This window comes from Malaclemys terrapin, chromosome 17, assembly GCF_027887155.1.
Source record: "Malaclemys terrapin pileata isolate rMalTer1 chromosome 17, rMalTer1.hap1, whole genome shotgun sequence".
NCBI lineage: Eukaryota > Metazoa > Chordata > Testudines > Emydidae > Malaclemys > Malaclemys terrapin.
Window position 1 is genome coordinate 2,988,455 of NC_071521.1, and position 13,732 is coordinate 3,002,186.

Genomic DNA, 13,732 nt, shown 5'->3' on the forward strand with positions numbered 1-13,732 from the left:
GTCAGCAGGAAGAACCACCAAGCCCCGAGAGCACAAACACAGCCAGGCTAGATTACAGCAGCAATACTGCAGCTACTGCCTAAGTTATCGTTTCTTGTTCCCCTATGAGCTGCCATAGTCATTACTGAAAGATAAGCAACAACTAAAAGATTAAATATTGATGCTACCCAGGATTCAGGTACAGTAGATTCTTCAGTAAGTTAAGGCCACTGACATGCTCCACAGCCTTTCAAACATAGGTGGGCAGACAGGTTCAGCCATAGTTTCAATTTTACTGAAATCCCCTTTTGCATACAGATCTTTTCCCTTGGGAAAGGGCTTGTGCAGGTGAACTGAATGACTGAGCAATAGAACATCAGAGCATTTTTACATTTAGTAGCCTGGTACCTTAAACTTTCATTTTACTTGGCACTCTTTCCCCAGAGGCAGCTATGAGAGTTGGCAGAATCACCAGGTTACCAGAGAAAACACAGGAATACAATAGAAGAACAGACGGCCTACATTTTGTTTAAACAAACACACACACGATCAAGCAAGTCACTGGCAAGAAATCTGACTTGGGACAGAGCCACCCAGTGCTTCAGACCCAGAAGTTGTCCCTCTTTACCTAGTTCATCCTCATTGTGAAGCAGAGAGCATTGTGGGAAAGCAGTTGAGTTTTGTTGTACATGGATGTCTGTTCACACTGTACTGAAGGACCAAGCTCAGTCTCACATCCCAAGTCAATATTTGTATAGCATTTGGCAGTATAAAGTACAATTTCTAAGCCATTCCAGTCTGTGATTAGATTTATTCAGTGGCCTTAGGAAGTACTGCATGACCACAACCTCCTTTTTAGAGGTGCAACCCCAAAGTTTTGCCTACATATGCTGATCTGCCCCTCTCCTCCCCATCCCCTGCACACTGAGGAAAATGGTTCCCATTCCACTCAGAGGTAGCATGGTCCAGTGGACAGGACACTAGACAGTCTGGAGATGTAGGTTCTATTCACAATTCTGCCACGCAGCCTTGAGCCAATCAGTTCACTTCGTGCTCAGTTGTCTCTCCCCTTCCCCTGCCCCCCCCCCAAAAAAAATCACGTGAGCTGCTTTATAGTAGTTCAGTTGTAAGCTCTTCAAGGCAGGCACTGTCTTATGTCTGTACAGCACCTACTATAAAGGGGACTTGATCTCAGGTATTGCCATTAGGCAAATAATGCCCATCCCCCACGTATTTCCCCAACCTGAAAAATAACTAAGCTCTTAATATTTTGCATTTCCGTACAGTCTTCCCTCCATACAAGGTGCTGTACAGCACGGTGGGATCTCCAATAGGACACAGCCCCTTACAAGTAAAAGGCAGCTGGCACCGAGGGGAGGAGGAAAAGGTGTCTGGCTAAGGACAGTAGGCAAACTCCTGGCATATTTAGTGTCCATACACAACAGGATGGACACTTATTTCCAGCCATAAAGGTGACTGGAGAGAAGCAGAAATAGCTAGTTTAGATTCCAATGAGCCACTTTCAGGAATAAAGATGCAGGGAAGAAGACAGCAGTAGATGGAGCTAGTGATGCATCATTAACAGAGCTTTGAACTAAGGCAGACTTACCTGCACATCTGCAAAAGAGCCAACCACATACCTGGGAGGATAGGGAAGAGGCACTATATTACTAGAAGGTAAAATAATAATTGTAGGACATCTGCTTCGTTGTCGAGGACCATGAGGGAAATAAAGCTGTTGTCCCCTCTAGCTAAAGCCTGCTGTTTCTTTTTCCCCAGACTCCCAACCACCAACTGCTCCACAATTTGGATGCCAATCCAATTTTGACGCCTCTAATTCACCCAAGAGACTGTTTATTTTAACTTTATCAAGAGAAGAGAAAAACAACTGTGTTAGACTAAAAAGAGAGCATCTGGCAGCACGATGTTCTCCTTCCGCTACCAGGTACCAGCGCAGGCCGGGAAATTAGCTGAATGAGTCAAGAGCACAATACACACCACGTGTTGAAGTGCAGGTTCCATGGAGCCCCACAACAGGGTCACCCTGATCTGGAAACACGGAGGCATAGCCTGTAGAGCGCACAGCTCCCAATAGGCAGCCCTCCCTCTTGGGCCACATGAGGGATCTGCAATATTTTCTGTATTAGAAAAGGAGGCCACAATGAGGTGCAGCCTGCTGGATTTTACCATCTGACTAACACAGCCCTTAGCTGTGCAAGCAGTGGGTGCCCAGGACTGCAGGGGCTTGTTTGGCAGTTAATGTTAACTACAGGATCAGTTAAGAGATGCAGACAGAGTGGTTAGGTTGTTCCAGTGTTTCCAGATCTCAGGCTTCCTTTCTCCCTTTCCCCATAAGAGTCATGCTGCCTTGCAACAATGGCAATATATTCCTCAGAATCCAGCTGATGAGATGCTACCATCCAGAACTAGCAACACTTAGGAGTTCTCAGTTTCCACCCCCTAAAGCAAGCCACTCCCTTCACATCTTTGAGAGCCATGTACAGGAGTTTCATTTTGATTTTAAGAAGCTAGTTCTAGGCTGTCTGGATACAGTCAGTCTGAACACTGCACAACTTGTGTGCCATGAGGTTGCATTCTCTGTTTTGTGCGAGTCACATACACCCTCAAAAGCAGGATCCGCAATAGTTCTGAAGAGACTTCTTGCAGTATGAGAAACAATCGTTTACTGATTAAGCGAGAGAACATGGTCCAGACCTTGAGTTCTAGTCTCAAGGGTACCATCAATTTGTTGCAGGTTTTTGATCAAATCACACCACCCGTATGCCTCAGTTTTGCTAACTTGTCGGGATAATTCTTAACTATATTCACACAGCGCTTTGAAGACAAAGCACAATGCAAGTGCTACGTATTTATCTGTTTCACTTGGAAAGAAACTTTCCAGTTAATTCTAAGAGGAGAACCGTAGCAGCAGAATCAATAAGATGCTTCATGTTGATTGGAGCGCAGTTCAACTACATGGCACACACAGCACCGAGCTGAGCGAACCCAGTTTTTCATCTAGGGCTGGAGAGATTAGAATTGTTTATACTAGTTCCTTGAAATTAATGCAGCCTCTGCTTAAACCTTCAGGAGTTGTCAAGTGCGATGCTTCCCATTTGACTAGATCAGTATCAAGGAGTTTGGTCTCATGTGCAGATACTCGTCTGGAGTCCCTATAATTAGGCCCATCTTTGTGTCCAGAGCTCTAAGCCTTTGGGCTAAGAGCTATAATTCAGTGGACAGCCTGCTGTTAATACCAAGTGTCAGTTTTCCAGGATGGCTTAGCTGAAAGGCACTTGTTAAACCATTACATACATTGCTTGTCACTTGAAACAATGAAGATTCTCTCCACCAGGACACTCCGCTAGTGACAACACTACGCAGGACCTGGCGCCCTGAAGGCTTTACAAGCTTGAGCCAACTACGTAAGAAGCTCTTTGGACAGGCTTCTCTGCTGTGCACCCCAGAGTTACCCCAGGTATTGGGAGCATCTCCTCATGCACCCCTACTCTATTGATTCCCCAGTGGGAGAGCAAGGCAACCTTCTGTATCCTACAGGACACAATTGAACTGCTCACTGGTCCGACCACAAAGGGGAAGAGTTTTGGAGGTCGTTTAGAGCTGGATTAGATAGAGGCTACCGTGCAAATAAGACCTCATCAGGATAAGGGGTCAGCTGAACTTCTGCTCAGACTTCAGCTCTGAGTAGCAGCAGTCACAGAAGCTCAGATCCAACACCAGTTCCAGGCTGGAAACAAGCCTGTGGGGGCAGGTCTGCATCCAAGTTTCCAGACGCCTTCCCATCACCAAGAGGGAAGCCTGAAGGACCTTAGATTCAGGAAGATTCTCATTTTAACGGAAAGTTAAAGAGTAAGGGACAAACTGTTATACCTGCGAGCCACTCACTGACTTCAGTGCAGAAGTCTCTGGGTATGCCTACACTGGAAAAAAAAACAAAACAAAAAAACCCACCCCCTTTCCCCCCCCCCGACCTCCACTGCACATACACAGCAACAAGTCTCACAGCCTGGCCTAACTGACTCAGGATAGTAGTGGAGACATTCCAGCTTTGGCCAGAGCTTGGGCTCAGAAACCAAGCAAGAGGGGCAGGTCTCAGAGCCTGGGCTCCAGCCCGAGCAGGAACGTTAACACGGATATTTTTAGCCCTATAGGGTGAGCCTAAGTCTTAACCTGGACGCCAAGACTCACTGCCATGGGGCTATTTTTGTAGTTTAGATGTAGAGTCAGTCTTCATTTTTTTTACAACTGAGTATGCAATAAACTTGGAGTTTGTTGCCTAATCAGAAGTGTTTCTTTAAAAGTAAGACAATCGTACCAGATACATTCTGGAGGCAGGAGGATGGTGACTGATGTGCCATTTCACCATCTAAAAAAAAAATTAACAGACCATACTTACGTAGAAAGGCCAGTTACATAAGGACCAAGGATTGGATGTTCTCGTACTTTCAGCTATATCGGGGTGTGGGGGAGGGGGGGGAAGGGGAGAGAGAGATGGATTACATTAGGGTTACTTCTTTAACACAAGCAATAGCAAGGCATGAAAGGTGGACACCTTGGGAATTTAGATGCATCATGCTAGAAAATGCCAAGCAAAGATTGAAGGAGAGATCTTAATAGTCTTGCCTTCTCCCACACTGGATTCGCTCTCCAGCAATGAAGCCTGTAGTGTCTGCTCTGACTACAATGGACTCTTCCAGATTCTTACCCCATCCCCATATTAACTGTCCCAGGTGGGGCCTCTGCTTCAGCATGCAGCAGTAAGACCACCATCAGGATCGAGGGAGTGATTCTCCCATGCAGGTGCTTGAGTACCACCACTCACAACCCTTTGAACTCCCAAGCATGTTTCTCCACCCCCATCCCTCCCACCCCCCATTAAGGGCCACAGGGATAACTTTTGCTGCAATGAGAAGAATGCCAGGGATCTGCCAAGAAGGGACACTCATCCCAAGCTGAATTTTAGTGATTACTCAGATAGAGTCCAGGAGGAAGACCCTCCTGGGGTCACCTGACTAGTCTAGGAAACTGGAACAACGGAGACAGATGGAACCAACAAGCTAGAAGCATGGTCTCTGGCAAGCTCTTGCCAAGTGGCCCAGAGTTACTATCAGCTCATCAAAACATGGATACACTTTGCTACTAAACCAGTCACCCTCAATTAGCAGGACAGGCTTGTTGTTTGGGACCATTGCCTTTACCCCCACCCCTGCCCAGAAGTTAAGGGTGGGACTCTGGGACACCTCCAGGAGGCACGGGGCAGGTGGAAGATGATAAAGGTTTAAGCCACCTTGAGCCCTCAGGATTCTGGAAGATTGGTGGCTGAAATAACCCCTAGTGTAACTTAGGGAGCACAGAATGTTGTTGTATGTCATGGCAGCTCTACCTCATGCTGGGCCTGCCCCAACCTGGTCCTGCCCCAGATTCTCCATAGCCCAGAGAACTATGGTCCCACCTCACACTGAGCTTTGAGGGGACCTGTGTAGGACAGCCTATGGCGGCCTGATGCAGTGCTCACACCAGGGGGATTCTCCCTTGGCTGGCTAAGGGACCCTAACAGAAGGGAGAATTCCTCCCGAGAGCTCTAGGGCAAAGCTTGCCCAATATGGCCCAGGCCACATACAATCAATGAAGTTACATCAGGGAAGAATCAAGCCCCCAGTTTTGTAGCAAGGAGGGGCATACACCTGGGGTTCAGTACTGCAGGTAAATATGTAACATTTTCCAAACTCACAGCTTTCTTCTTGGCATTAGCATCTTTGGAGGATGTTAAGAGATCATGTATCCGTTCATTGTATACCTCAAAGTAACTCAGCTCAATGCGATGTTTCACCTGTTGGAATAAGGGAGAAGAATGCACTTGCAAGCACTGGGGTTGGCAGTGGGAAGGGATTCAAAAATCCATTTTAGCCTTCAAACACAGGGCATTCTGAATGGAGCAGCTCATTTTACGTAGTTGGCCATCTCGAGGTTACATTATATGTGTTGCCAGGCCCTAATACCATATAGCCTAGTGCACATTTACAGGGTTACATAAGCTTAAAGCTTACAATGGTCACTAGTGCAGACGCAAACACTATCTTCAATTCAGCTAATAGGAAGAACTATTACAGCTAAGACAAGCCTTCACAACAGTATTAGTATAGACCTACCTACAATATACCTGAAACATGGCCTATTAGAAACAGTCTTTTTTAAATGGAAGGATTAAAATTAGCATAAGGCAGAAAACTGTTTTTTGATGCATTTTGTCTTCATCCAAGCCTCAGCAGGGAGAAGCGGATACTAAAAATAGAACAGTTTTATAGGCGTGATAGCATTTCATCCAGATTAATGGAGAGAGGTTTCAGAGTAGCAGCCGTGTTAGTCTGTATCCGCAAAAAGAACAGGAGTACTTGGGGCACCTTAGAGACTAACAAATTTATTAGAGCATAAGCTTTCGTGGGCTACTGCCCACTTCTTCGGAGGGGCAATCCCATAAGGTGCCCTGGCCAATTTTTGGCCAGCTCTAATGGAGAGACTGGGGACTTTCCTACTACAAAATATTACGCAAAGTGTTACCTCCTCTTGTTGAGTCAGATTTACTTTCCAGAATATTTCCTTGCAAAATCGTGGAATTATGCCCACCTCATCAGCATAGCCTGTCATTCTGTTGAAGAGGAGACCCATGTTTAGTTGTGCTGAAAACCCTAGTCAGAAGAGGACACTCAATTTTGCTCTAGTCCTTAATATAGCAAAATGATTTCATCTGGCCAAGTCACAAGTCCTCCCCCACAGATGAGAAAAAGCCATCGTGTTTCACTTTGAGACAGGAAACAGATGCAACATACTTATTAAATTCCATTCTGACTGCCCTCACTATTCTATGGGCTAAAGAGTTGTTAGAAAATCTAGTTTAGAAAGATGTTATTTATGACAGTTACTATCTGTCTTTACAAGAGATTAGTTTAGGATTTTGCTTCATTCTAAAACAGTTTTTGACTCTTTGGTTGAGTTATAGGAGTTTCACCACTTAAGGTTTTGAAAATTAAACTTTTCTAGGAAAGGATTACTTAGTGGCAGATTCTGATCAAGTGGCTGGATTTAGTTTGTTGCCTAAAATAAGCCTCGGATGGCTGGAGATAGCAGTTACAACATTTATAGTAGAGTTCTTACGTGTAAGATTTCCCAGATCCAGTTTGTCCATAAGCAAATAAACAAGTATTGTAACCTTCAAAGACTTTGTCTAGGAGTGGCTGGGCCAACAGACAGTACACTACTTCTTGACTGGCATATCCCTTATCCTCTGGATTCTGAGACCCAAAGCAATAGTCATAGGAGAAAGTCAGCTGCCTGTTTGTATGAGGATGATGTATCAGTATTTCCTTTCCAGAAAGGGACACAACACATTTTGTTCCAATTTGCTGTTCTCTGTGAAGTCAGAAAAAGAACATTTTTATTTTAGAGACAATTACTTTGAATGGCCACAGCTGGAACCCAACTGCTTGTTTGAGTCTGCTGTATTTCAAATGCAATAATCGATGCTAAACTCTGCATCTCCTATCAGTGCAACAAATTGTGTTTAGTTAGGTGAAGTACCCACCCTGCTCCTAGCACAATGCCTACATTGGCTATGGTTCCAGTGTACCACCTTCTCAGGCTTTGCCTTTACTGACATGTGAGAATTAATATTCTGAACCCAAACTTTATCTTGTGCTTGGCTATACCTGGGCTACGACTCTGCTCCTGCCCCCAGCTCTCTCTGCCTCAGTAGAATACTCAAACAGTTTTATACTCTTGAGTTGGAGCTAGTAGGACCCACCTAGTCTGGTATCAAGTTGAGTCAGAAAGCTGTAGACAGGATCCTATAACTTCTACGTACCTTTACTCAGTACACACTGACAGCACACCAACTGGTCTAGTTCGAGTATACAGCACAAGGAACAGAATCCAGGCTGCTCCTCTTGTTGATGGCCTCCAGAAAGGTCATCAGAAAAAGTGTTAAGTCTGATTCCAAACAGAAGGCCACTCTCAGTCAACTGCCCCCTCAAAATTTAGAGGCATTTGAAATCTAAGCCAGATTCTGAAATTGTAAAGATAAGTAACTCTTTGCTATTGGGCTGAACAAAAATCCTAGGCATTCAAAATTCAGCTCTGGAATATGCTACTTGAGCCCATCGGCATTTCAAGAGTACAGTTGTGGATTAAAACAAAAATAAACTGAGAGATGGAAATTGTAAAGATACCAGGAGAAGATGATGGAAGGAGGAAGAGGATTAGCAGCACATCTGCAGTCTGATCATACTGTCTTCAATAGGAGCTACTGATGAGCACAGCTGAGCCAATAACTAGGCCCCTGTTTATTGAGAGTCTGAGGTGGTTTCAAGTTCTACTGCTCAGTTTTTATCTGGGGAGCTGAACCAATAGGCAGGACACTGGATGTTCATACTGGAGGCAGGCTGGGGAAGAAGATGGGGCAAGGGCAAAGGAAAGGGCAATTCTAGCTGTATGCTGGAACTCAGTATATGACTCTTCGCTCTCATGGCTTAGATCACTGCACTGTTAGAAAGTTACCTTTGGGTCAGTGGCCTAACCCTGACTGCTACACTGATGGCACTGCTCTCTCCAGAAGAGCCTCCTTTGGAAGAGGTCCTCCACTGTTCTTTCACATGGCCACGGCTCCCCCTGTTTTCACAGCAGAGATCCATGGTTGAAGAACCATCAGACATTGGCCTCACATTGCCAGAAGGTTGAACCACTTGGCTTTCACTGAATGTCCCCCACAACTCTTTCAGGTTCTCATCATGGCCATCCATAGATGAGTAGCTAGTATCCCTAACAGGAGTTCCATGAGGGTGTACAGGGCTTTGTACATTTGCAGTGTTCTTAACAGCTTCCTTTCCAGGGACATCAGAACCTTTTGAAGGCTTTGCAGTTTTGCTGCCTAATGTTTCAGTTATCTGGTCACTGTTGAGAGGAGAAGGACCAAAGTATTTGACAGAGAGGGGTAACCTGCTCTTTGCCACCTTTGGCCCATTTTCCAAAATACACATCTGGCCAGGAGAGCGCCTGAGATGTTTGCTGGTCTCTGGTTTCATCATCAGAGGAGGATCATCAGACATACTAGTTTGGAAGCTGCACCTCTTTGAAACAGGCACTTTAATAGACACAGTTTTTTCCTGTTCACTTTGTTCTGTCCCATCTACAAGTACTTTCCTTTTCAGTGGCGGAAACAGAGATTGTGTGACAGTTTTGCTCATCCATTCCATTCTTGGTTGCACATTTTCATCTAAAAAACGGGTTGGTGCTCTATCATTCTTTTCAAGAGAAATAGGAGAGAGATTAGAGACATGCAAGCTTCGTTCAGACACCTGAGATGTTGCATTCATTCTTGGGCTATCTGTGATTTGAGTACTGTTCAGCAGGAGTCTGCAAGATGTTTGGCTGGCTTCTGGCGTAAAAGGCATCGTATCTTCAGGATTCAAACCAAGGCTGCTCATTTCAGCATTAGTAAGGACCTTGATACTGTTGTGTCCTGGAGATTGAGTACCTAGGGTAGAATGAAGTTTCACTGGGGAAAGAACCTGGGGTAGGCTTCCTTTAGACTTCAGTTGAGAAGGAGCTGCTGCGCTGCTCATTTTTCCAATTCTGTTCTGCAAGAAGAAGAGTCATAGCATATTAGAAAGCCACCTGTAACCCTGGCAACGCCATATGATTCCCTAGACACTTTTTTTTTTAAAGTTACTTGTAAGTTTGACAAAGACTACTGAGTAGGGGTGAAAGAACAGTTTTTGCTTTACAGTTCAGAACCTGAGTTGGCAACTATATGCTGGCAAACAAGGCATCTTCTATTAATCTCACACACACAAAATACTGCTTCAGGGGGTGCAGAATTTTAAAAAAGTTCTCCCTCCCCACCACGAACAGATGTGCGTTGGCAAGCCCTAGAGTGCCAAGTATTAACAAGCACTTCAGTGAGTTTTGAAGTCTCAAATTCTTATTGGTGTCAATGGCAGTTAGGTGCCTAAGCAGTTCTGAAAATCTCTACAGGCCCATTCTCCACACAGTCCTTTCTTGAAACCTACGGAGTTTCATTCCTTTTATCAATCAGTGGGCTGGAAGAGTAGATAGACTGGAGGATTCATTATAGTTCATATGGACCAGCCTCCACTACCTCATGTTATGCAGACATCGTTCGTCACTGCATCTTTGCTCACCCAAGAGTGTGGCCTGGAGACTACTAGCCAGATAACACACTCATCTCCTAGGGCAATATTTATAAGAAGGGTCTCTCTTGTAATACGCCTCACAAAATGCAGTGAGCAAGCCTTTCAGCTAAAACAAATCTTTCAAAAACTCACAAGAGGCATTACTGAATCCAGGATCTTTTCCTCAAAGAAAGAAAGAAGAAGAGTATGGGAGTGCCAGAACAAAGCTTCTAAAAGCAGCATTCTGACTCTCATCTGTGTAAGGTTTTAGAAGCACAGATAGATGTCCAGAAGACCAACAGGCTGAAATACTGACATTTTGCTAAGATACTTTCTTAATTCCAGGCTTTTGAGGCATGAGAAAATTAACTAAGAGATGAGATTTGTGCATTGAGGGATAAGATCCATGGCTGAAATGGATTTCCCCTTCCTCTTTCCTGGTTTTGGGGGTGTGAGTGTGGAAGTGGATGATTTATGTTTGTTTGTACTAGTAAGGTTGCATTTTCAATATGGCAAAAGCCATATTGAGCCACTGATAGGTCAGTACAAAAAAAGTTCCTAACTAAAGTTATATTTTTAGTAGTATCAAGTATCAGAGGAGTAGCTGTGTTAGTCTGAATCTGTAAAAAGCAACAGAGGGTCCTGTGGCACCTTTAAGACTAACAGAAGTATTGGGAGCATAAGCTTTCATGGGTAAGAACCTCACTTCTTCAGATGCATCTTCTGTTAGTCTTAAAGATGCCACAGGACCCTCTGTTGCTTTTTAGTAGTATCAGTCACCCAAAGCCCTCAAGGGGTTTTACAAGGGCCGTTAGCGGTGTCCCACAACCCTAAAGTGAGATAAAATTGCATGACTCATTTAAAATATGGGGGAACTAAGGCAGAGAAAGGTAACAAGACACTAGCAAAATCTTGACTAGAATCTAGATTCTATATTTCCTGATCTAGCAGGAGAGGCAAACTAAGTTTTTTCACAACTCTCTCTCTCTCCCCCACTAGTTTAGGTCATGCAGATATTTCCTATAGCTTCAGATTAGAACAATGCCAGCATTTGTATCCCATAGGGTTCAAGTGTGCCTCTAGCTTCAGAACATGGACTAATGCATTCCTCTTTGCTTCCTCTCGCTGGTCCCTCTGTCACCTTTAATAGATTTCTTGGGGAACCAATGATTTGTTCTTAACTCCAGCTTCACATTAGAAGTTCAATTCCTACAGGACTAGGTGGTCAGTCAGTAGGTGCTCAAAGCCCATGGCTGGAGGAAATACTTGGGTTATTCAGACCCACTCAGTAAAAGTCTGTTCATCCAATTATAGGCAGTACTCTGCATGCTGCAGTGAAGCCCCGGGCCATTCGTTTGAAGACCTTCCTCTGGACACACTCTAAGTAAGCAAACTTCAGCAATGGCCTGGACTGACATGCAAGATTTATACTTCATTTCCTGCCAAAAAGGAGGAACTGTCACTCATGTCTTTGGGTTTGTAAATAAACTCATTTCACGTAACAATTCTAGTAACTCATTCTTGATCTAGACATCTCGCTACGGTAGGCAGGAGTGATGTAGTGGCGCTCATTACAATCCTCACTTTGTCAGTTCACACACTCAACAAGCCTTCCCCCTCAACAACAGGGAGTAATTGTTTTCTTTTAAGCATGTCTATCATAGTGGGTTACAGACTGATACCAGATTCAAACCTTGTGGAATGGATTTAGTTTTCTAGGAAAGTCAGATCAAGGTTACATTTCTTATGTCCCACCCCCACTCTCATCTGTTTGGAAGGGGCGTGTGGGTCTCAAACCACCTTCGCATCCAAAACTCCAGGAAAGTACAGGAGCGTCAGTCCTAAATACTAGTAAGTGGCAAGTCTCTCCTACGTCAAGAAGACTATCACCACATTTAGACACACTATTCTCTTTTCACTGCTCTACAGAAGCTATACAGCTGCTACTTTGAACAGGTAGAGACAACGTAAAGTGCCTCATCAAATGTTAATAGCCTCATGTGCACAGCTGCATTTAGATGAAGATTAATATTTAAACATTCAACACAGCACAGAGAGCTCTAAACACTTCCTAGTTTAAAGGCCATCTCTTAGCAAGTACTGTTGAAAGAAGAACAAGTTTTAAAAGCTAAACAGTAAGTTCTTCGCTCACCCTGATTGAGTAAGAAATAGACATTGGGGGAGGGGGGGGGGGAAAAGGTGGCAACCATTGAAGCAATAACCACAAGCCTTGGGAGGTATGAGAGGGCACTTGTTGCAGACACAGAAATCAGAGACTTAATCCAGCATCACATTGGCAAACACACAACAAATTGGCCTGTATAACTCATACTCGTGAATACTCGATAGTTTCTATTCTATATGCCTACTAAAAATAAAATTTTAACGTTCACAGGGTTTAGAGTAACACTTGAGGTTTGCAGCACACATTCTGAGTGTTAAGTACAAGTACAACTACCACTACCAATGCCCAGCCCATCCAGGTGCTTTCCTGACTGAATACCGTTCACCATATAGCAGTTGCAGACTAGCAAAAACAGCTCTGGTAAGTAGCAGACCAATAACCAGCTGGACAAACAAGCTTTGGAACATTATTGAAAAGAAATGCCTTCCAAAGTCACATTAATCTATTAGGTAATGATACTGTCTTCTGTCAAGAGAAAGACATTCTTTTGAGGGAGCTTTGACCAACTGGAATATTTTGTTTCACACAGAGCTAAAATGAGCTCAATAGGGCAGAAATATCTAGCCACGAACACTAGTGCATAGCTCACATAGGATAGGAATATCATGTACATTTTCTCTAATCAGGTCTCATTGCCAGGAAGCATTTCTCCCAAACACTTACACAGAAGTTAATTGAATTTAACAAATGAGAACAGTTACCTATAGGACAACATGATAAAAACCATAACATGGAAAAACAAGACCAAGCCCTACCCACCAAATAACAGCCTCAGCATTCCACAATTTTCTACCTCTTATTGCTAACAAACACCCAGCAACTCCAGTAAAGAAAACCATACAGGGACAACAACTATGTAAATTAACAGATGGGGATAGTATTTTATCTACCCCACTATAGTCTCACAAACTGCTCTAGCATCTCTCCTCTTCAAAAGGCCTTTGGAGGCTATTTTGCTTGATATATTCCAGCTGGATTAATAACCGCAGCTGCTCTCTCCCAAACCAACAACAGTATCAGAAATTCAGCAGCGGTGATTGGTTAAAGCAGCATCAGACAAGTAATCACTAGGATAGAGTTAATTTCCTGGAAGTCTTAAGCCTTGAATCGGCAAAGACTTGCTTAACTTTATGCACTGAGTAGTTACATTGACTTCAATTAGACGATTCACAATGTGTATGCAAGTTTTTGCAGGATCAGGATCTAACACTTAATCAAGTTTACTCTACTCAATGGTTTTCATGTGCCTATGCTATTTGCTCTCATTTTACAGGTTGGACTGACTGTCTCTAGAAGCATCTCCTTAGCCCCCTTTGATTGCTTGTTTCCCTTTACAATTTCAAATTTCTCTCTTGGTTTTACC

The 13,732-nt window shown here is 43.9% G+C and overlaps 1 protein-coding gene across 1 annotated transcript in view; it reads right to left on the minus strand.

The window, feature by feature from the left end:
- Positions 1 to 9,614, minus strand: part of ADGRD2 (adhesion G protein-coupled receptor D2) — a 97,112-nt gene extending 87,498 nt beyond the window's left edge. The window contains exons 1-6 of the mRNA XM_054007095.1: positions 8,551 to 9,614; positions 7,153 to 7,407; positions 6,559 to 6,646; positions 5,732 to 5,830; positions 4,397 to 4,449; positions 1,589 to 1,619 (exon numbers count right to left, since the gene is read on the minus strand). Of these exons, the coding sequence (XP_053863070.1) occupies positions 1,589 to 1,619; positions 4,397 to 4,449; positions 5,732 to 5,830; positions 6,559 to 6,646; positions 7,153 to 7,407; positions 8,551 to 9,614 (1,590 nt within the window). The remainder of the gene's footprint in view (positions 1 to 1,588; positions 1,620 to 4,396; positions 4,450 to 5,731; positions 5,831 to 6,558; positions 6,647 to 7,152; positions 7,408 to 8,550) is intronic.
- Positions 9,615 to 13,732: the final 4,118 nt, after the last annotated feature.